This window comes from Trichosurus vulpecula, chromosome 4 (assembly GCF_011100635.1).
Source record: "Trichosurus vulpecula isolate mTriVul1 chromosome 4, mTriVul1.pri, whole genome shotgun sequence".
Lineage (NCBI taxonomy): Eukaryota > Metazoa > Chordata > Mammalia > Diprotodontia > Phalangeridae > Trichosurus > Trichosurus vulpecula.
In genome coordinates, this window is record NC_050576.1 from 195,557,527 (window position 1) to 195,582,579 (window position 25,053).

A 25,053-nucleotide genomic window follows, 5' to 3' on the forward strand; every position below is an offset into this window, starting at 1 on the left:
TATCAAAAATGAAAAGGGTGAAATCACCACTGCTGAAGAGGAAATTAAAGCAATAATTAGGAGCTATTTTGTCCAACTGTATGCCAATAAATCTGACAATCTAAGTGAAATGGATGAGTATTTACAAAAATATAAATTACCCAGATTAACAGAAGAGGAAATAAAATACTTAAAGAACTCCATTTTGGAAAAAGTAATTGAATAAGCTATCAATGGACTCCCTAAGAAAAAATCTCCAGGGCCAGATGGATTTACAGGTGAATTCTATCAAACATTTAAAGAAAAAATTCCAATACTATATAAACTATTTGGAAAAACAGGCAAAGAAGGAGTCCTGCCAAATTCCTTTCATGACACAAATATGTTGCTAATACCTAAATCGGGAAGAGCGAAAACAGAGAAAGAAAATTATAGACCAATTTCCCTAATGAATATTGATGAAAAAATTTTAAATAAAATATTAGCAAAGAGATTACAGCAATTTATCATGAGGTTCATACACTATGTCCAGGTGAGATTTGTACCAGGAATGCAGAGCTGGTTCAATATTAGGAAAACTATCAGCAAAATTGACCATATCAATAATAAAATTACAGAAATCATATGTTTATCTCAATAGAAGCAGAAAAAGCTTTGGACAAAATACAGCACCAATTCCTATTAAAAACACTAGAGACCAAAGAAATAAATGGAACTTTCCTTAAAACGATATCTAAATATCAGCAAGCATTATATGTAACGGGGATAAGCTACAAGTTTCCCAATAAGATCAGAGGTGAAACAAGGATGCCTATTATCACCACTATTATTTAATATTGCACTAGAAATGTTAGCTTTAGCAATAAGAGAAGATAAGAAATTGAATTAGAATAGGCAATGAAGAAACGAAACTATAATTCTTTCTAGATGATATGATGGCATACTTAAAGAACCCTAGAGAATCAATTTAAAAACTACATGAAATAATTAACAACTTTAGCAAAGTTACAGGACATAAAATAAACCCATATAAATCATCAGGATTTCTATGTATTACCAAAAAAGCCCAGCAGCAAGAGATAGAAAGAGAAATTCCATTTAAAATAACTGCAGACAATATAAAATATTTCAGAATCTACTTGCCAAGACAAACCCAAGAACTATATGAACAATTAAAAATACTTTTCACACAAAGTCAGATCTAAATAACTGGAAGAATATTAATTGCTCATGGGTAGGCTGAGCTAATATAATAAAAATAGCAATTTTACAAATTAATTTACTTATTCAGTGCCATACCAAACAAACTACCAAAATATTATTTTACAGAGTTGGAAAAATAATGACAAAATTCATCTGGAAGAACAAAAGGTCTAGAATATCAAGGGAAGTAATGAAAAAAATGCAAAGGAAGGTGGCCTAGCCATACCAGATCTAAAACTATATTATAAAGTGGCAATCATCAAAATTATCTGGTACTGACTAAGAAATAGAGCGGAAGATCAATAGAATAGGTTAGATACCCAAGAAATGGTGTAATTTACTGTTTGATAAACCCAAAGACTCCAGTTTCTGGGACAGGAACTCACTATTTGAAAACTGCTGAGAAAACTGGGAAATAGTATGGCAGAAACTAGCCACAGACCAACATCTCACATAGTACAGCAAGATCAAGTCAAAATGGGTACATTATTTAGACATAAAGGTGATACTGTAAGCAAATTAGGAGAGCAAGGAATAATTTACCAGTCAGATCTATGAAGAAGGGAAGAATTTACGACGAAACAACAGGAAGAACATTATGAAATGCAAAATGGATAATTTTATTATATTAAATTTAAAAGATTTTACACAAACTAAACAAATGCAACCATGATTAGAAGGAAAGGAGAAAGCTGGGAAACAACTTTTATAGCCAATATTTCTGATAAAGGCTTCATTTCTCAAATATATAGACAACTGAGTCAAATGTATAAGAATACAAGTCATTCCCCAATTGATAAATGGTCAAGGGATATGAACAATTAAAGCTATTTGTAGTTATATGGAAAAAATGCTCTAAATCACTATTGATTAGAGAAATGTAAATCAAAAAAAAAAAACCTCCGAGGTACCACAACACACCTATCAGATTGACTAACATTACAGAAAAAAGAAAATGATAAGTATTGGAGGAGTGGGAAAATGGAAACAGTAATGCACTGTTGGTGGAATTGTAAACTGATCCAACCATTCTGTAGAGCAATTTAGAACTATGTCCAAAGGGCTCATAAAACTGTGCAGTAATACCACCACTAGGTTTGTATCCCAAAGAGGTCATAGAACATTGAAAATGACTCACTTGTACAAAAATATTTACAGTATCCCTTTTTGTAGTGGCCAAGAATTGGAAATTGAGGGGATGCTCATCAACTGGGGAATGGCTGAACAAGTTGTGGCATATTAATATGATGGACTACTTTAATATAAGAAATGAAGAGCAGGCAGATTTCAGAAAACCTGGAAAGACTTACATGACCTGATGCAAAGTGAAGTGAGCAGAACCAGAACATTGCACACAGTAACAGCAACATTCTGTGATGATCAAGCATGATAGACTTAGCTCTTCTCTAGCAATACAATGATCTAAGACAATTTCAAAAGACTCAAAATGGAAAATGCTATCCACATTCAGAGAAAGAACTGCCTGCACAGTCTGCATGTAGATCAAAGCATACTCTTTTCACCTTTTTATGTTTTTTTTCTTTCTTGTGGTTTTCCCCTTTTGCTCTGATTCTTTTTTTACAACATGACTAATGTGGAAATATGTTTAACATGATTGTATATGTATAACCTTATAACATTGCTTGCTGTCTTAGGGAGGGAGGAAGGGAGGGAGGGAGAAAAATTTGGAACCCAAAATCTTACAAAAATGAATGTTGAAAACTATCTTTACATGTAATTAGAAAAAATAATATTCAAAATTAGAATGCAGCAATATAGAAAAAGATTTATCACAACTATGTAGGATATATACTTGATATAGTTTAATACTAGGAAAATAATCAGTAGAACAAATCATATCAATGAAAGTAAAAATATAGAATATATGACCATATCATTAGATGCACAGAAAACCTTTAATAAAATACAGAATTCCTTTATGTTAACATTAAAAAATATGGATAGAAGACTATTTCCTTAATGTAATTTAAAAGTACATATTCAAAACTACAAGTTGATTTTATATGTGTATGCATGTGTATGTATGAAAAAACAACACTAGAACAGTTCCAACAACGACAGCTACAACAGATATAAAACAAAGCTGTGCACCTGGCCATTTCTACTTGGCATAGGAACATAGATTTAGAGCTAGAAGATCACCTAGTCCAAACCTCTCATTTTACAGATAAAGAATACAAATTAGCAATAAGCCATTAAAAAGGTGTTAATATGTCTCTATTGGTAGCACTGGGGTTCTTAATCTACGGTCAGCGAATTTTCAAAAAAACATTTTGATCACTGTATTTCAATATAATTGGTTTCCTTTGTAATCCTATGACTTCTATTTTATGCATTTAAAAAAACCTTATTCTAAGAAGGGATTCATAGGCTTCATCAGACTGCCAAAGGGTGAGCTCTCAGAATATAAAAAAAGGTTAAAAACTCCTACTATAAAGAACATGAGTATATATATAGAAAACTAAAAACAATAAACCAAAAATAATCATAATCACAATCAGATCATAATAATTTGTAAAGTACCTGAGTAGAAAATAAACTCATTTATGTAAGATTTTATTCTTCATACTAACTGCAAACTTTTATTGGTGGTCAAATTTATAATAATAAACAAACAAATAAAAACAAAAACAAAGTACAGCAGAAAATGTGCTCAATTTCAAGATGGAGAGACCTGACTTCATTTAGTAACTGGTATGATCTTGGGCAAGTCACTTCACATCTCTATGCCTAATTTTTTCATCTTTAAAACAAGAGGGAGGTAGGTATTTAAAAATACATTCTAGCTCTCCTGTGACAATAAACCCACAAAACTCTGCAAACGAATAAGAATCATGGGAAACTGATAAAAAGAAAGCTTCCCTCTACAATAATAATAAAATTTATCAGATACTTGAAAATTATATTATCAAGACATAAAAGACCTATGTAAAGACCATTTCAAAATTATTTTAACAAGAATAAAGAAAAAACTGAACAAATGAAAAGACTAAATGGTTACATTAAGCAAATACAGTAAAAATTTAAAAATTTCCAAAGTTCATTTTGGATTTATTTGGCTTCTCCACATGCCCCCAGTAAACTCATCAATGGGAAATCTCATAATCTTGCAAGATCCATTTATCCTTGTTATTCATACCTCACTGATACTCTCTGACCCTCCGATTGGAGGGTGGAGCCATAAAATACTCCATTTAAAGAAGAGGGAACAGGACTGACATCTCAGATATCTCATTTTCCACCTACTTTGGCTTCTCTACCGCCATCTTCCTCCACCTATGGCTTCTCTCCCTCTCATTTTTCCCCTTTTCAACTTTTCTTTGTGTATGGTCTTCCCTCATTAGATTGCAAGCTCCTTGAGGTCAGGGACTATCTTTCTTTCTTTTTTTTGTATTTGTATCTCCAGTACAGTGTCTGGGGACCTACCTCCATAATAGGTGCTTAATAAATTATTAGGGGCAGCTAGATGTCATAGAGGATAGATCACCCACCTGGAGTCAGGAAGACCTGAGCTCAAAACTCAGCCTCAGACACTAATTAGCTGTGTGAACCTCAGCAAACCACTTAACTCTGTTTGCCTGTTTCCTCATCTGTAAAATGAGCTAGAGAAGGAAATGGCAAACCATTTCAGCATCTTTGCCAAGAAAACTCCAAATGGGGTCGTGATCAGTCAGACATGACTGAAACAATGAATGACAATAAATGTTTATTGACTGCTGGAACTAATTCACAGATTTAACATGATAATAATCAATATACCAAAAGGCCACTTCATAGAGTTAGATAAAGTTAACTGAGAAAACAGATAGGCAAGAATATCAAGAAAAACTATAAAAAGAAAACTGGCAAACGGAGACTTCTGTTAACCAGATTTCAAAAGGCAATAATTGTAAAAAATTGTTTGGTACTCAGAAAAAATTAGCTAAATAGATAAATGAAACATAAAAGAGGTGATGAGTGGGATGTATGTCCCATTGGCCACTGTTGGAATTTGTTTTGACTGAGTATGTTTGCTACAAATTTGTTTTTAAATTTTATTTTTCAACTTAGGAGGAGGGAAAATGAAGTAAAGAATGTGATTTGCAATGTTTTTGTAAAAAAAAAAATAAAAATGGACCACTGATGCGCTTTAATACAGAGAAGATGAAGAAAACATAGACAAGCAGGACAACTCTGAAAGTTACATATAGAACTTACATATAAAAGGAAAAGCAAGCTAAATATAACAGATTCATGGTTTCACATATAATCGTTTTCTAGTCTACTCTGTATACAAAGCTGCTCATTTTATTTGATATTTGTTAAGTTCAGAAACAAATATAATTTTAAAAGAAACCCCAATATATATAAGAGATTAACGATGGACAAACTCATATCTAAAAAAATACTGAAGAATATAATCACCATTCAATAAAAAGGTATTGGGAAAAGTGGATAGCTGTATGGCAAAAGAATAATAATAATAATTACTATTATTATCACTTTATACCTCATACCATACAATAAACTCTAACTGGATTTAGAGACCTACATATATTTTAAAATAAACTTTAATGGAAAAAAGGAATAACATATCTGTCTCAACTATGGAGAGGAAGAATTTTTTATCAAATAAAACAAATTACTACAGACAAAATCATCAGGTTTGAGTATATAAAGATAAATTTCTGCAAAATAAAAACCAATATCTGTAAAATGAAAGGAAAAGAAACAGATTAGGAATAAAATATTTGCAGCAAATATATAAAACAAAGGTCCAACATCCAGACTCTAGTTGCTTATGAGACATATGGGAGCAATGGTCAATGGGAATAAATAAATCAGGGGTGGGGAACCTGCAGTCTTAAGGCCACATGTGACCTTCTAAATCCTTAAGTGCGGCCTTTTTACTGAATCCAAATTTTACAGAACAAAATAGATTCAGTCAAAAGGTTGCACTACATATAGCCTTGAGTCCGCAAGTTCCCCACCCCTAGAATAGATGATTTCTAAAGGGAATTACAAATGGTTAATAATCATATAAAATGATACTCAAATTCCCTAGTAATCATAGAAATGCACATCAAGACAACCTAATGATCCCAACTTACATCTGATGAACTGGCCAAGACAGTTTTAAAAAAAAATCACTGCTGGCAGAGGTATGGGAAAGCAAGTGTTCTGGCACATTTGTATCACAGAATAGTGCAGACTTTTTGGAGTGAAACATGGCTATATATGAGTGTGTGTGTGTGTGTGTGTGTGTGTGTATGTGTATTTTTTTTCACAAAAGTTGCTGTATCCTTTAATTTAGCAATTCTACTGCTAGGGCTTTATCCTAAAAGACCTTATAAAAAGGTAAAAAGAAATCATGTACATATAAAAATATTCATGGTTGTTTATATGTAGTAGCAAAAACAAAAATAACACTGGAAATAAACTATATCTAATGTTCAGAAAGTATATTAATAAATTATGGTATACAGTATTCATGAAACCACATTATGGCATAGAAGTAACCCTGGATGCCTGAAGGCCATGCCAGCACAATGCCTGCTCTGCAAGGTTCTGAAAATGCTCTGAGTACAGGCCCCATAATGGGCCTGTATATCTGGTCCAAAGACCAGCCCAGCTAAACTTGGAAAGGCTCATCACTAGGTCGACTTCAAGATGACTGATTTTTTGGCCACAGCTACTCTTGAAAACCATCTGATGAATCAGAGAGACTGTGATCTGTATCAGTGGAGGGAAGAAAGCACACTAATAAAATTACAGATCCTTTAAATATGAAAACATAGGAAGGTCACAGAATAGCAGTATGACAAAATAAAACTATAAACAAAAAATACAAGCAAATACTCACTTATTTGAAGTATTATAAAATTAAGGCAGCAGAAGTAGAACAACATATACAATGGCTTTTAAAAGGAAAACAAAATCAAAGGCGATGGAGCTGAAGATAGACTCAGATGGGGAGACAGAAGAAACATCTTTAGTTTATTAATATTTGGTGCTGAACTTTGTTAATGTGTGCTCAGAACATCCCTATCCTAAAAATCCTTCCCTAGGTTCTGTGATTATCTCAAGTTACTATACAATTTCTCTTCTTCCCTTCACCATAAAATTTTCTGGAAGTTTTTATTCCAGAAGAAAGTCTTCACTTTCTTCATCTGCTTTTCTCACACTTCCGTAGTTCTTAATCCTTTACAATCTGGCTTCCACTCACTTTTCTACTGCTGTGGCCTCCTCAAAGATGACCAAAGACCACCTAATCACCAAACTGATTGGCCTTTTCTCAGACATCCTCCTCCTTAATTTACCTGAAATATCTGACACTGTAGACCTTCTCCCTAATTCCAAGAGGGCCTTACTCATCTTTGGCTTCTATGAAACTGTATATTCCTGGCTTCCCATCCTACCTCTCTAAACTACTACTTTTATTTCTCTCATTACTCTCTCATTCTTTCACTTCATTCATTATATTCATTTAATGCATTCTCTTCTTTTTCCTGCCCCTATATGTTGATTAATCCAGGGTTCTGTTCCAGGTCGTCGCTCTCTCTATTTGCAATGTCATCTGTTCATAGCTTCAACAATTATCTCTGTGTGGATCACTCAAATCTATTGATCAATCCTTGACTTCTCTTCCAAATTCTAGAAATGAATTTCCAAATGTCTCCTGGGTATATCTACCTGTATACTGTAGCAGTGCCTCAAATGCAGTGCGTCCAAAGTCAAACTCTTCTTCAAAACTGATTCTTCCTTATAACTTCCTAATTTGGGCTAATGGTGCCATTATTCTTCTAATTATACAATTAAAACCTCAGCATTATCTTTGATGACTCTTTTCTGTCCCCATCTAATCAACCTGCCATTTCTTTTTTTCATTATTTTTATTTTTAGTTTACAACACTCGGTTCTACATAATTTTGAGTTCCAGATTTTCTTCCCTCCCTCCCCAAGACAGCATGAAATCCCATATAACTTCGCATTGAATTAATTTACACACTGGTCAAGTTGTGGAGAAGAATTATGACCAATGGAATGAATCATGATAAAGAAGAAGCAGAACCAAAAAAAAAACAAACCCAAAAACAAAAACAAAGGAGACAAAAAAGGGAGGAAAAAAAGTGAGCATGAAGTGTGCCTCAATCTGCATTCATACTTCATAGTTCTTTCTCTGGATGTAGATAGTATTCTCCACCTTGAGTCCTTTGGAGTTGTCTTTGCACCTTGTGTTGCTGAGACGAGCAAAGTCTATCAGGGTTAGTCATCACAGAATCCATATATCTGTGGTTGTGTATAATGTTCTCCTGGCTCTGCTCCACTCACTCAGCATTATGTCGTGTAGGTTTTTCCAGGTTGTTATGAAGTCCGTATCATCCCAATTTCTTATAGCACAATAGTATTCCATTACATTCCTATACCACAGCTTGTTCAGCCATTCCCCAATTGATGGGCATCCCTTTGATTTCCAATTCTTAGCTACTACAAAAAGAGCCACTATAAATATTTTTGTACATATGGGTCCTTTTCCCACTTGTGTGATCTCTTTGGGATACAACCCTAGAAGTGGTATTGCTGGGTCAAAGGGTATGAACATTTTTATAGCCCTTTGGGCATAGTTCCAAATTGCTCTCCAGAATGGCTGGATCAATTCACAACTCCACCAGTAATGTAACAATATTCCAATTTTCCCACATCCTCTCCAGCATTTATCATTTTCCTGTTTTGTCATTTTAGCCAATCTGACAGGAGAGATGTGGTATCTAAGAGTTGTTTTGATTTGCATTTCTCTAATCAGTAGTGATTTTGAGCATTTTTTCATATGCCTATAGATATCTTTAATTTCTTCCTCTGAAAATTGCCTGTTCATATCCTTTGACCATTTCTCAATTGGGGAATGACTTGTATTCCTATATATTTGGCTCAGTTCCCTGTATATTTTAGAAATGAGGCCTTTATCACAGACACAAGTTGTAAATATTTTCTCCCAGTTTTCTGCTTCCCTCCTAATCTTTGTTGCATTGGCTTTTTTTGTACAAAAACATTTCAATTTAACATAATCAAAATTATCCATTTCATATTTTGTAATGCTCTCTATCTCTTGTTGGGTCATGAATTCTTTTCTTTTCCATAAATCTGATAGGTAAACTATTCCTTGCTCTCCCAAATTGCTTATTGTTATCAGCCTTTATTCCTAAATCATGAACCCATTTTGACTTTATTTTGGTATATGGTGTAAGATATTGGTCTATGCCCAGTTTCTGCTCTACCATTTTCCAATTTTCCCAACAGTTTTTGTGAAATAGTGAATTATTACCCCAGAAGCTGGCCTCTTTGGGTTTATCAAAGAGTAGATTGCTATAGTCATTGACTTCTCCATCTTGTGTGCCCATTCTATTTCACTGATCCACAACTCTGTTTCTTAGCCAGTATCAGGTAGTTTTGATGACTGCTCTCTATAGTACAGTTTAATATCTGGTATGGCTAGGCCACCTTCTCTAGCATTTCTTTTCATTAATACCCTAGATATTCTTCCAGATGAATTTTGTTATTATTTTATCCAGCTCTGTAAAATAATTTTTTGGTAGTTCAATTGTTATGGCACTGAATAGATAGATTAATTTAGGTAAAATTGGCATTTTTATTATATTAGCTCTGCCTAACCATGAGCAACTGATATTTTTCCATTTGTTTAGATCTGACTTTATTCACATGAAAAGTATTTCATAATTATGTTCATATAGTCCCTGGGTTTGTCTTGGCAGATAGACTCCCAAATATTTTATAGTGTCTACAGTAACTGTGAATGGAATTTCTCTTTCTATCTCTTGCTATTGGGCTTTGTTAGTAATGTATAGGAATGCCAAGGATTTATGTGGGTTTATTTTATATCCTGCAACTTTGCTAAAGTTGTTTATTATTTTGAGTAGTTTTTTACTTGATTCTCTAGGATTATCTAAGTAAATCATCATATCATCCGCAAAAAGTTATAATTTAGTTTCTTCTTTGCCTACTCTAATTCCTTCAATTTCTTTTTCTTCTCTTATTGCTACAGCTAACATTTCTAGTACCAAATTGAATAATAGGGGTGATAATGGACATCCTTGTTTCACCCCTGATCTTACTGGGAATGCATCTAGCTTATCCCCATTACAAATAATGCTTGTTGATGGTGTTAGGTAGATGCTATTTATAATTTTAAGGAAGGCTCCATTTATTCCTATGCTTTCTAGTGTTTTTAATAGGAATGGGTGCTGTATTTTGTCAAAGGCTTTTTCTGCATCTATTGAGATGATCATATGGTTTCTACTAGTTTTGTTGTTGATATGGTCAATTATGCTAATAGTTTTCCTAATATTGAACCAGCCTTGCATTCCTGGAATAAACCCTACCTGGTCATAGTGTATTATTCTCATGATAAGTTGCTGCAATCTTGTTGCTAATATTTTATTTAAAATTTTTGCCTCAATATTCATTAGGGACATCGGCCTATAATATTCTTTCTCTGTTTTGACTCTACCTGGTTTGGGTATTAGTACCATATTTGTGTCATAAAAAGAATTTGGTAGGACTCCTTCTTCACCTATTTTCCCAAATAGTCTACAAAGTATAGGAATTAATTGTTCTTTAAATGTTTGATAGCACTCACATGTAAAACCATCTGGCCCTGGAGATTTTTTCTGAGGGAGTTCATTGATGGCTTGCTCAATTTCTTTTTCTGAGATGGGGTTATTTAGAAATTTTACTTCCCCTTCTGTTAACCTGGGCAATTTATGTTTTTGTAGATATTCATCCATATCTCTAAGGTTGTCAAATTTATGGGCATACAACTGGGCAAAATAATTCCTAATTATTGCTTTGATTTCCTCTTCATTAGAGGTGAACTCACCCTTTTCATTTTTGATACTGGTAATTTGATTTTCTTCTTTCTTTTTTTTAATCAAATTGACCAAAGGTTTATCAATTTTATAGGTTTTTTTCATAAAACCAGCTCTTGGTTTTATTTATTAATTCAATAGTTTTCTTGGTTTCAATTTTATTAATCTCTCCTTTGATTTTCAGTATTTCTAATTTGGTATTTAATTGGGGATTTTCAATTTCTTCTTTTTCTAGCTTTTTCAGTTGTATGCCCAAATCATTGATCTCCTTTTTCCCCTAAGAACTGCTTTTGCTGCATCCCATAAGTTTTGGTATGTTGTCTCATTATTTTCATTCTCTTGAATGAAGTTATTAATTGTTTCTCTGATTTGTTCTTTGGCCCGCTCATTCTTTAGAATTAGATTATTTAGTTTCCAATTAATTTTTAGCTTATTTTTCCATAGTTCTTTGTTACAAATAATGTTTATTCCATCATCATCTGAAAAGTATGCTTTGACTACTCCTGCCTTTCTGCACTGGATTGTAAGGTTTTTATGCCCAAGTACATGGTCAATTTTTGAGTATGTGCCATGTACCACTGAGAAGAAAGCATATTCCTTTTTATCCCCATTCAGTTTTCTCCAGAGGTCTATCATATCTGCCTTTTCTAAAATTCTGTTCACCTCCTTAACTTCCTTCTTATTTATTTTGAGGTTAGATTTATCAAGTTCAGAGAGGGGGAGGTTGAGGTCTCCCAATATTATAGTTTTACTGTCTGTTTCTTCCAGTAACTCCCTTAACCTCTACTCTAAGAATCTGCATGCCATACCACTTGGTGCATATATGTTAAACAATGATATTGCTTCATTGTTTATGGTGACTTTTAGCAGGATGTAGTGTCCTTCTTTATCTCTTTTAATTAAATCTATCTTTACTTTTGCTTTGTCTGAGATTAGGATTGCTACACCTGATTTTTTTTACTTTAGCTGAAACGCAATATATTTTACTCCAGGCTTTTATCTTTACCTTGTGTGTATCCCCCTGTTTCAAATGTGTTTCTTGTAAACAACATATTGTAGGATTATGGTTTTTAATCCATTCTGCTATCTGCTTCCATTTTATGGGAGAGTTCATCCCATTCACATTCACAGTTATGATTTCTATCTGTGTCTTTTTCTCCATCCTATTTCCCCCCATTTATGCTTTTATTTCTCCTTTTCCCCTTCCACTCCTCAACGAAGTTTTGCTTTTGACCGCTGCCTTCCTCAGTTTACCCTCCCTCTTTATTCCCCTCCCTTATCTTACCATTTCCCACTTGCTACTTCTTCCCTCCCTTCTGACCACCCCCCTCCCTTTTTTCCCCCCTTTCCTCTCCTACTACGTATAGGACAAGTTAGATTTCTATACTTATCAGGGTATGTTATTCCCTTCTTGAACGAGATCAGATAACAGTAAAGCTCAAGTACTCCTCTTCTCCCTCCCTTCTTTCCCTCTACTAAAATGTGTTTTTGTGCCTCTTCATTTGGTGTAATTAACCCTTTCTACTACCTCCTTACCTCTTCTCACATAACCCTCCCTTTACATCTCTTAATTATGTTTTTTATCCTTATATCAGTTATTTTATACAGACATTCACAGTCTATGTGTATCCCTTTCAATTGTCATAATAGCTGTACCATTCTCAAGACTGACATATATATGTGTGTGTGTATATATATGTATATATAACATACATAAGATGATATAATCCTACATAAAGATGGAAATAATTTGCCCTTATTGATTAATAAGGGTTGTGGGGCTTTTTTCCCCCTGTTTACCTTTTTATGTCTCTCTTGAGTTTTGTATTTGGAGATCAAATTTTCCATTGAGTTCTGGCCTTTTCATCAGGAAGGTCTGGAATTCCCTTATTTTGTTGAATGTCCATCTCCTTGCCTGAAAAATTATTCTGGGTAATTGATCCTTGGTTGTAGTCCCAGCTCCTTTGCCCTTCGGAATATCATATTCCAATTTCTCCTGTCTTTTAATGTAGAAGCTGATAGATCCTGCATGATCCTGAGTGTAGTTCCAGGATATTTGAATTGTTTCTTTTTGGCTGCTTGCAGTATTTTCTCCTTGGCTTTGTAATTCTGAAATTTGGCTATAATATTTCTTGGTGTTTTCAGTTTGAGATCTCTTTCAGGGGGTGATCAGTGAATTCTTTCAATGACTATTTTGCCCTCTGGTTCTAGGACCTCTGGGCAGTTATCTTTCATAATTTCTTCGAAGATACTGTCAAGGCTCCTTTTATCATTGTGGATTTCTGGTAGACCAATAATTCTTAAATTGTCTCTCCTGGATCTGTTTTCCAGGTCAGTTGTTTTCCCAATCAGATATTTCACATTTTTTTTCTATTTTTTCATTCTTTGCATTTTGTTTTACTACTTCTTGATGCCTCATAGAGTCATTAGCTTCCACTTGCTCAACTCTAATTTTTAATGAGTTACTGTCTTCATTTTGCTTTTGAGTCTCCTTTTCCAATTGGTTGATTTTACCTCTCAAGGTGTCATTTTCTCTATTTAGATTCTGAATCTCCATAGTCATTTCGCCAATCTTATTCTTTAGGGACTTGATTTCGTCAGTGGATTTTTTTTCCCATTTTTTCTTTTACCTCCCTAATTTGGTTTTTAAAATTCTCCTTTAGCTCTTCCAGTAATGCTTTTTGGGCTTGAGACCAGTTCACATTCCCTTTTGAGGTATCAGATGAGGGTATAGTGTCAATGCTATCCTCTTCCAAATTGGTATTTTGATCATGCCTGTCTCCATAAAAAGAATGAATGGTCCTCAGTTTTTTGTGTTCTTCTTCATGTTGGTTAGCCTTTTCCTGGCTTTACAATAAATTTCTGTTTTGGGACTCAGGGCTCTCTGTCCCAGCTTTCTTATTCTGGGGATTTGGAGTCTAGTTATTGGCTTTGTGAATTACAGCCTTCAGTTTCCTGAGGTGTGGGGGAGGAGTCTAACTTCCTGAAGTCTCCTCTATCCCTTGGGGCTGCTCTCCAGCACTGTTGCTCTTCAGCAATGGTCTCCGCTGTTTGTTGTTTGTGCTGTTGTCTTCCACTTCCCCTTGGGGAGCAAGGGTAGTTCTGGGCTCCTGGTGTTGACCGCTGCTGGCTCTGCCCCTCTGAGACGTAGGAACTCCTACTACCCGGCCACTGAAGCCCCACTTCTGTCTCCTCTATTCCAGCATTTTTTCCCAAGCAATTCTCTGGGTCGGGGTCAGGGGAGGGATTAGAGCCATTTACCTGGCTATTATGTCTCCCGGAAGTTCAAGAAGACGCATTTCATACTTTTGGGCTGCAAGCCTCAGGAGTTGATGTCTCACCACCGGTGGCGTTGTATTGCCTCTCATCGGTTCTGCAGACTGCTGTCCTGTGTCGGGAGGCCTGGGGATCTCTGTCAGTTTCGGGTGCCCAGCTTTCTCCTCAACTTGCCATTTCTGCTGCTTCAATTTTTTTTTGTATTCATCATTTCTTCTATATTACTATGATTCAGGTCCCTGTTACCTCTAGCCTGAAACTACTATAATCACCTCCTAAATGGTTTCCTGACCTTTGGTCTCATTTTTCCAATCCATTTTTCACACTGCTGCAAGATTAATCTTCCTAAAGTACAATCTAATTATACTTTGTCCCCTCCCCATGACTTTAAAACCATCAGTGACTCTCCTATCAAATACAGTACAAATTCCTTGGCCTGCCACCATAGGTCCTCAATGATTTGGCTCTAACCTGCCTCCTTACTAGTCTTATCTTCCAGTACTTCCATCCAAATACACAGACGGAATACTCACCATTCCTAAATATACCTGGTCCCTTTCTCCCTCTTTGCACATTTTATTCTTCCTGAAAATCTCTGCCCCTATTTCTGTCTATTCAATTCTTAGCTTTTCTTTGGTGTCCAACTCACATGCTACCTCTTTCGTAAGGCTTTCTCTGATTGCTACCACCAACCAGAGGTACTAAATCTATCCTTTGAACTACCATAGTACTTTGTTCCTGTTACAGCACTTGCATATTTTATATTTGTATAAGTTATTTGTATGCCCTTATTTCCACCAATAGAGAAGGTGATAGAGGTCCATAAGGGAAAAGACCATGTCTAATTATACTTTGTATTCTCCATAGTTAGTATACAGTGAGTACTAAATGTCTGTTGAGTAAATGGATGTTGAATGAATAAACAAATATCATTCGAACATAGTTCATGGTCCTCAGACCTGACCTAGGATAGATAAAATTCTTCTCAGATAAGGCTATAAATATAAGTTAACTAATGGTGGGGAGATTTAATCTAGAACTAAATAATGATATAACCATTAGTTATTAAGAGACAAATTCTTGTTCCAATTTATAAGTTTTCATTATATAAAATTATAATGAATGCAAACCTAGTGATTTCAATGAACGTAGTAATAAGATGTAGTGCCTCCAACTTTGAAATCATAGATTTTTCAAGTTGGAAGGTCCTTTGGAGTCCACTTCATTCAAGCCATTTTTTATAGATGAGGAAATGGACTGGGGATGCTAGTTGGTATAACAGCCAAGAGTGAAATTGAGGTCTCAGAGTTCCTTATCCACTGCTCTAGCCACTGTGCCACATTTTAGGATTTTCCAATATCTATTATTCACAAAAGACATTAGCATTTTCTGGATTGATATACACATAAAGCAACAAGACAATGTCCTTGTAAAAAAAGACAAAAATTAAAATCAAAACCAAAAAGCTCTAAGTACCTGTCTGGAAGATGATATACTTGAAGGTCGGGGTCTCTCAAAACTGGACTCTTGCCTACAAAATTGATCTCGTTTCTTCTCCTGTCTTCTCAGGCAAGCCTAAAGAATAAAAAAAGTTACTACGTCTTAGGTTTTTATTTTGTTCCAATTTACCCTCATTAAAATGCACCTTGGAAAACTGACATTTTTTTTAAAATCCTGTGATTTCCCAGTGAGGGACTACTTTACCAGTATATATTAGCATATTCTCTGCAACATATAGCACTAGGGTATTTAGAAATTAAGTAATTTGCCAAAGATCACACAGCCAGTACATATCAACTAAACCCAGGTTCTCTTGACTTCAAGGCCAGTTCTCAATCAAACAAGTAACATGCATTTAAGTATTTGCTGTATGTTCACTGGGGATACAAAGAATGAAACAATACCTCCTCTTAAGAAGCTGATATTCTATTGAAGGAAAAAGCAAGAACACATATATGACAAGAAATATAAAAAGAATAAATACAAGGTGGTTGGGGTAAGGACATTTGTTGTCTCTGTCCTTTGTTTTCAAAGAGGACCATGACATCAGGGGAATGATGACATGACTTGAGGTTGTCTTTGATTTGAGTGAAGGAGGGCTGTGCAAGGTCACCAGCCTCACTTTCTCCTCCAGAGTCATCTGGATCCAGTGACCTGATATTCATCAGGATGACTGGAGATGACCCAGGATGCAATGGGAGACCCTGGTCCTTTTACGCTCAGGCCTTTTCAGTATTTGGGGGATTGGGAAAGGTTTCATGCAGAAGGTGGTGCTTGAGTGGCATCTTGAAGGAAGACAGGGATCCTCTGAAGAAGGTAAGGAAGGAGTACATCACAGCCATGGAGGGGAGCCTTTGGAAAAGCACACAGACAGGAGATGGGGTGCTACATGTGAGGAATAGAGAGGTCAGTTTGGTTGGATTACAATGTGGAAAGGGGAGTAATATATAATGAGGATTGAGAGCTAAGATGGGTTCAGGTTTTGAAGGGCTATAAAGCTAAAAAGAGTTTACATTTTATCCTAGAGGCAATAGGGAGCCACTGTAGGACCAAAACATGGTCAGATCTAAGCTTAATTAATAATTAAGTAAATTAATAGTAATTAGTAAATTAATAAAAGATTAATTTGGCAACTATGTAACAGTAAGCAGACTTGAGGCAAGGAGACCAACTAAGAAGTGTTTGTAATATCAATTAAGTTGGGTGTCTTTGATTGAGTCTTACTAGGTGCTAAACCCCAGGCACAAATCCCTATCTACTAGGTGCTTAAGCCTATGTAGGTGTGAAGCCCTCAGGGTCCTAAGGGGAGTTGCTAAGACCAGAGCCAATAGTAGGAGCCTGAGTTTTGGCTCAGATGACATTTGATGATGGCTAAAGAGTCTATAAAAAGAGGAAACAGAGCTATTCACTTGGGGGCTTTCACTCTTGGAGGTGTGTTGATGTGGAGACTCTAGGTGGCTGTAGTTAAGGGCCCTCCAGCTTGTAAACCTGGATATTTAGACTTTGTTAAACTCTGGTAACTATGCACTGAGATTTGAATCAGGCAACGCCTGTCTGTTGATGTTTGTAATTTGTTTGTATTTGCTCTGAAGTTCAGGGTGCTGGCTTTTTCCCCTGAAGTGAATGATATTATGTTCGATTAAACTGAGATTGTTAACCCCTTAATGTTGCTTTCCTTAGTAAAGCAGATCAAAAGAATCTGTGCTGGTAGCGTTTCTGCTGTTGGGCTTGTGTTGGTTTTTCACCCCCACAGCAGCTGCTAGCCGGATTGTTGCAAAAGTGTTGTAATAGGCTAGGTGGAGTAATGAAAGCCTGAATGGAGGTGGTAGTGTATGAGTAGAGAGAAGGGGCCAGAGATGTTGTGGATGTTGAAACAGTAAGATTTGGCAAACGATTTTATATTTCAGGAAGAGTAAGGAGTCAAGGATCACACTGAGATCGTGAACCTGGGAGACTGAAAGAATGATGCCTTAAACTGAAAAAGGAAAGTTTGGAAAAGTCATGTTTGGGGAGGGGGTGAGGAACATTTGGAAGAGGAGTATTTTTCGCAGGGAGGGGGATAATGAGCTCTTTTTTGAATATGCTGAGTATGAGATGTTTCTGGGACATCTAGTTTGAAATGTCCAATAAGTAAATGGTGATCTAAGACGAAAGGTGAGGGGAGAAACAGGGCCTGAATATATCAATCTGTGAATCATCAGAAAGAGTTGATAATTGAGCCCACAGGAGTTGATGAGGTCAGCAACAAGGAGAATGTAAAGAGAAAAGAAAAGAAGGCTTAAGATAGAGCCTTGAGATGCAGCTACAGTTAGGGGGCATGATACTGATGATGAGCCAGCAAAAGGCACAGAAAAGATATGATCATATACCACATACATAGGAGGAGAACCAGGAGAGAACAGTTTCACAAAAACCTAGAGAGAAGAGAGTATTCAAGAGCAAAGAATGCCTGCGATTGTGAAAGGCACCATGAAATTTAGAAGGATAAGGGCTGAGAAAAGACCATTCAATTTGAAAACTGAGACATAACTGGTAACTTAAGAGGGGGAAGTTTCAGTAGAATGATCAAGTTCTCTATTTTCATGATGCCACATTGCCTTGGGAGTTATATATCCCCAAATTTTATTTTAACATCTGTCATCCAATACAAAAGAACCCATTTCGAAGCTCTCCTCCTTAACTCTTTTCTCTTTTGACCCACAGAGATAAATCAAAAGAATTATTCGTTTTGATGAAGTTATTGTTCTCATAAATATAAACTGTTTATCACTTTGTTAACTATGTATCTGAATAACAGCTTCCTTTATCAAATTAATGTCTGAGTAAAACCCATACATTTCTTATGAGGTCAAGGCCATTTTGCATCATAAACAAAATAAATCCCCAAATATAAAATATTACTAATAAAATATGACCTTTCTTTTTTATTAAGAAATCTACTGTCAAAATATTCCTCATAGACCACTTTAGAAAGGTTAACATTGGGATGGAGCTAAGATGGTGGCTGAAAAGCAGGGACTTGCTTAAGCTCTCCCCCAAATCCCTCCAAACACCTGTAAAAAATGGCTCTGAACAAATTCTAGAGCTGCAGAAACTACGAAATAGCAGAGGGAAACAGGTCTCCAAACCAGAAGAACCTGGATGGCAGCTGGGAAGGGTCTATCACATGGTGCTGGGAGTGGAGGGCAGCCCAGCATGGGCGGCACCAAGACAGACCAGACTGGGAGTCAACCAGCAAAAACAGGCCTTAGGGCCATGAATCATTGTGCTGTGGCAGTCACCAGACTTCTCAACCCACAAACGACAAAGAGCAGGTTAGTGGGAAACTGCAGGATCGAGTTCAGAGTGGTCCAGCAACCAGCCCTGGGGGTGGTGGAGGTGCTGCAGCGGCAGCAACAGGAAGCTCCTGAGGCTGCTTCCAGAGCTCCAGCGTCAGTTGCTTCCTAAGTCCCTGGCTCACACAGTGGGAGGAATCTAGCAAGAGATCAGAGTGGGAGTGCAAGGAATGCTTTGTGGCCACAAAGACAGATTCTCTTGCTGTGCCCTGCTTGGATCTGGATTGCAGTCCTGGTTGGCGGTTATTGGGGGAGGAGGGGCACTGCTGTGATAGAGCCCAGGGTGACAGTGGAGTAGAAGTAGCTCTAAAAACAGTAGTGCTTGGACCCTAAAGCTTGGGACAAAGTACCCTCCATAAGCAGGCATACCCTGGCAAGAAGTTCAAGGGTGAAGTAGTTGGCTAGGAATATGAACAGGAGGTGAAAACGAACTCAGACTCAAACTCAGACTCAAACTCAAACTCTAGATTCCTTTTTTGGTGACAAAGAAGATCAAAACATACAGCCAGAAGAAGTCAACAAAGTCAAAGAGCCAACATCAAAAGCCTCCAAGAAAAATACGAATTGGTCTTAGGCCATGGAAGAGCTCAAAAAGGATTTGGAAAAGCAAGTAAGAGAAGTAGAGGAAAAATGGGGCAGAGGAATGAGAGTGATACAAGAAAACCATGAAAAACAAGTCAATGACTTGCTAAAGGAGACCCAGAAAAACACTGAAGAAAATAACACCTTAAAAAACAGACTAACTCAAACGGCAAAAGAGCTCCAAAAAACCAATGAAGAGAAGAATGCCTTGAAAGGCAGAATTAGTCAAATGGAAAAGGAGGTCTAAAAGACCACTGAAGAAAATAACACCTTAAAAATTAGATTGGAGCAAGTGGAAGCTAGTGACTTTATGAGAAATCAAAATATTATAAAACAGAACCAAAGGAATGAAAAAAATGGAAGACAATGTGAAATGTCTCATTGGAAAAACCACTGACCTGGAGAATAGATCTAGGAGAAATAATTTAGAAATTATTGGACTATCTGAAAGCCATGATCAAAAAAGAGCCTAGACATCATCTTTCAAGAAATTATCAAGGAAAACTGCCCTAATATTCTAGAGCCAGAGGGTAAAATAGAAATTGAAAGAATCCACCAATTACCTCTTGAAAAAGATCCCAAAAAGAAAACTCCTAGGAATATTGTCACCAAATTCCAGAGTTCCCAGGTCAAGGAGAAAATATTGCAAGCAGCCAGAAAGAAACAATCTGAATATTGTGAAAACACAATCAGAATAACACAAGATCTAGCAGCTTCTACATTAAGGGCTTGGAATATGATATTCTGAAGGTCAAAGGAGCTAGGATTAAAACCAAGAATCACCTATCCAGCAAAACTGAATATCATGCTCCTAGGCAAAATATGGACTTTCAATAAAATAGAGGACTTTCAAGCTTTCTCAATGAAAAGACCAGAGCTGAATAGAAAATCTGACTTTCAAACACAAGAATCAAGAGGAGCATGAAAAGGCAAATGAGAAAGTAAATTCATAAGGGACTTACTAAAGTTGAACTGTTTTGTTTACATTCCTACATGGAAAGATGATGTGTGTGTAATTCATGAGACCTTTCTCAGTGTTAGGGTAGTTGAAAGGAATATACATATATATAGACAGGGTGAGTTGAATATGAAGGACAATATCTAAAAAAATGAAATAAATTTAAGGGGTGGGAGAGGAATATACTGAGAGAGGGAGAAAGGGAAAGATAGAATGGGGTAAATTATCTCACATAAAAGTGGCAAGAAAAAGCAGTTCTGTTGGAAGGGAAGATGGGGCAGGTGAGGGGGAATGAGTGAATCTTGCTCTCATCGGATTCAACCTGAGGAGGGAATAACATACACACTCAATTGGGTATCTTAATCCACAGGAAAGTAAGGGGAAGGGGATAAAAAAAGGGGATGATAGAAGGGAGGGCAGATATAGGGAGGAGGTAATCAAAAGCAAACACTTTTGAAAAGGGACAGGGTCAAGGGAGAAAACTGAATAAAGGGGGACAGGATAGGATGTAAGGAAATATAGTTAGCCTTTCACAACATGAGCATTGTGGAAGTGTTTTACACAATGATACATGTGTGATCTATGTAGAATTGCTTGCCTTCCTAGGGAGGGAAGGGAAGAAGGGAGAGAATTTGGAACTCAAAGTTTTAAAAGCAGATGCTCAAAAAAAGTTGTTTTTTGCATGCAGCTGGGAAACAAGATATATAGGGAATGGGGCATAGAAATCTATCCTGCCTACAAGAAAGTAAGGGGAAAGGGGATTGGGGGGGGCAGTGGGTGACAGAAGGGAGGGCTGACTGGGGAATGAGGCAATCACAATATATGCCATCTTGGAGTGGGGGGAGGGTAGAAATGGGGAGAAAGTTTGTAACTCAAAATGTTGTGGAAATCAATGTTGAAAACTAAAATACTAAATAAAAATAATAAGAATTAAAAAAAATACTCCTCATAGTATTATATCAGAAACAGGTTATCTGCTATGATAGTGAAGAAACCTTATTGGAAAATATAGAAACAACTTAAAAAAGGCTTCTCCATTAGACCTGACATTTTACAAAACCAAGCAGAATTGATTTAGGAAAGTTAAGATGCCATCCTTAGAAGAAATCATGTGGCAAAGTGCTCTGAGAATTTGAAGCCTTAGTTTCCAAGTTTCCAATTATACTTATGATATCTCCTGGCTATATGGCCATAGACAAATCTCTTAACCTCCATGATCCTTAAGCAGCTCTCAAAACTGTAAGTTATACTTTTCTTGCATTTTCATTCTCTGTTAGCAGAAGCATCCTCATAATGGAATTTTGGACCACTAGGGGAATCTTGTACTGTTGCTGTTCAGTTGTTGCAGCCATGTCTGACTCTTCGTGACCCCATTTGAGGTTTTCTTGGCAAAGATACTGGGAGTGGTTTGCCATTTACTTCTCCAGCTCATTTAACAGATGAGGACAGTGAGAAAAACAGGGTTAAGTGACTTTCCCAGGATTACATAGCATCTAAGGCCAGATCTGAACACAGGAAGATGAGTTTTCCTGATTCCGAGGCCAGCACTCTATCCACTGCACCACCTAGCTTCCCCAAAGAGACAGATATGACTAAAAATTAACATAAAGGCTTAGGCCTTAAAATTCAGCAATGGAGCCACATAGGTTAGAGATCTGTACCTTTAGTCTATGTCAGAATCATTCACACCATCAATATGGAGGACATTTTGACTCTAAGTAAAATTATGAATTCCCAAGACGGAGATGCAAGACTATATTCTACCTTGGTTGTCAAGGCTTAGATTTAAGAAACTGTCCATAAAGGAAAAGCTAATTCTCTTTTGCTCCAGAATTAAGCCTATTTTCATAAAAAATGTAAAATGCATATTTAATCGTGGTCCATGTCACCAGATCTATAAGAAATCAGGGTAAGCCTATAAGAAATTGGGCAGTGAACTTAATGAAATTCAACTAATTATGGGCTAGCTTTTCTTTCTATTCCCTTTTTGTTTATTTTTTAATTGGAATCTGTGTCTATAGGGAGCACTGAGTGTATAGTTATTTGCTGAAGACAGATGCTCATGCTCTTTTAATTTACTGTTAAGAGGAGCAAAAGAAGAAAATGAATAGGAAGAGGGAGGAGATAGCATCAATAAATGCAGGAAAGGCCAATCCAAGTTTGCAGAAATGAATAGAATTTTTGTGGACTAAGTGCCTTTTGAAAACTATCTCTAAGAATATAGATGGCTTCAATAGTTCTTTGCCAAAAAGAGGGAGGAGGGGAAGACAGATTAACTCGCATACTGAACAAAGTCAAAGGGATGATTCCAAACTCCTCCTGTTCCCTTTCTTTCTAGTTCCTCATATCATTCTATGAGTAGGAGGACAGAACAGTGGAAAGGCAGATATTTTCTAATTCTTTCTAACCTTTTTTACAGCAAGCAACTTTTCAAGTGTTATTTCAACACTGATTTTTTCCTCTTTTTACATTTAGAGCTCTACTAAACAGTGGGAAAATAAATATGACAATAAAGCTAGGCTTATGGAACTGTAGAGATGCTCTGCTAATTCCTTAGTTTTCTATTTATAGTGAATTAGTATATATATATCTTTTTTGTTGTTTTTGTTTTAACTTAGAACTATCTCCTGGTTATCTACACCAAGATGGCCTACTGACGCTTCAAACTCTATGGGTAAAAAAACTCTGCTTCTCTTAACTTCTCTTGTTCTTGATATTACTATCTTCTCAGTAACCTAGGCTCACAACTTTAGAGTCATCTTTGATTCTTCCTTCTCCTTCACTCAACAAATTTAGTCAGGTATCAAAGTCCTTTTGACTCTTCTTCTGAAATTTGTTTCTTGATTGGTCCTCTCCACACCCACATCCTCATTCAGGCCCTTGCATTATCTTGTGTAGGTATTTGTAATAGCCTCCTAACCAGTCTTCCTGATTCAAGTCTAATACATATCTAATCCACCCCTTCACATTTTAGCCTAAGAAGGCATGCTCTAATCATGTCACTCTTCCATTTCAGTGGTTCCTTATTGTTAGTAATAACATATAAGTTCCTCATCCTGTCATTCAAGGCCCAAGACAACATTACTTTGATTCTACCAAGTGGTGTTGTTAGCCACTCACCTGAACATGTTCAACAAAAACGGTTTGTGAGTCCCATGCTCACCTTGGAAGATCGTGCATGTGCTACCAGGGAAAGTCCTGAGTTAGTGCTATAATCTCCATAGTTCTCAGATGAGAGAAAGGGAATAAATATTATTAAGCACCTACTATATACTAGGCACTGTGCTAAAGTTAACTCCTTTGAGCCTCACAACATCTCTGTGAGGTAGGTGCTATTATTTATCCCCATTTTACAGTTGAAGAAATTGAGTCAAATAGAGGCTAAGTAACTTACCCCAATAGACAGCTACCTTTTAAACCTCAGCTTTGTCTCCCTCTGTGGGGTAGCACTAACTCACTGTCAAATGGGGTATGGATATACCCATTCAGATATCAGTTCTGACCCACCCTCATCCCTACAAAGGGAAGAGTTTTAGATGACCATAGATCATACTATACCCTCTTCATACAGTCTATGTTCTGGCCAAATTGGACTACTCTTCCCTTTGCACTTGTCCTGCTCTCTCCAATTTCTATGCTTTTGCTTCTTGTTTTTGTTTTGTACCCCATGTTTGGAATGGACTCTTGCCTCTCTTGTCTACTGAAGTACCTCTTTTTGTTCAAAGTCCAATTCCAATGTTACCTTCTCCATAAAGCCTTACCTGACTCCCCTCATCCCCCCAATTCATACTTCTTCCAGGTGAATGTGGTCCCAGCTTCACTTTGCCAGATGGATCCTCTGCATTTATCTCACTTTTGCTGGTATCACAGTTATTTATGCGCATGCCTTTCCCCAAGACACAAAAAGACCTAAATGAAGGCCTGGATGGGTTGCAATCAGCAAATCTATAAAATCAGAGATCCACTGAGTACAGAAATAAATCTTTCTCCTTATAGAGTGTAAAATTCTTGAGAATAATGTCTTTGTCTCATCAGTGACTAGCATGGGGCCTTGGACAAGTTTTTAAAAAATAAAATTTTTGAATTAAGTAAAAAAGGAAGGGAATGCAGTGGATAAAGCAATGGATTTAAGATTAATAATTGGGAATACTTAAATTCCATTAAGAGGAATTGGTCAGGGGGACAGAGCCAAGATGGCAGCTGGAAAGCAGGGACTCGCTTAAGCTCTCCCCCAAATCCCTTCAAACACCTGTAAAAAATGGCTCTGAACAAATTCCAGAGCTGCAGAACCCAGGAAATAGCAGAGGGAAGTGGGTCTCCAGCACAGGACAGCCTG

General features: G+C 36.5%; 1 protein-coding gene across 1 annotated transcript in view; it reads right to left on the reverse strand.

Annotated features, from left to right (window-relative positions):
- Positions 1–25,053, reverse strand: part of MARCHF10 (membrane associated ring-CH-type finger 10) — a 218,170-nt gene that overhangs the window by 168,692 nt on the left and 24,425 nt on the right. Inside the window, 1 exon segment of the mRNA XM_036755641.1 lies at positions 15,819–15,917. Within this exon segment, the coding sequence (XP_036611536.1) occupies positions 15,819–15,917 (99 nt within the window).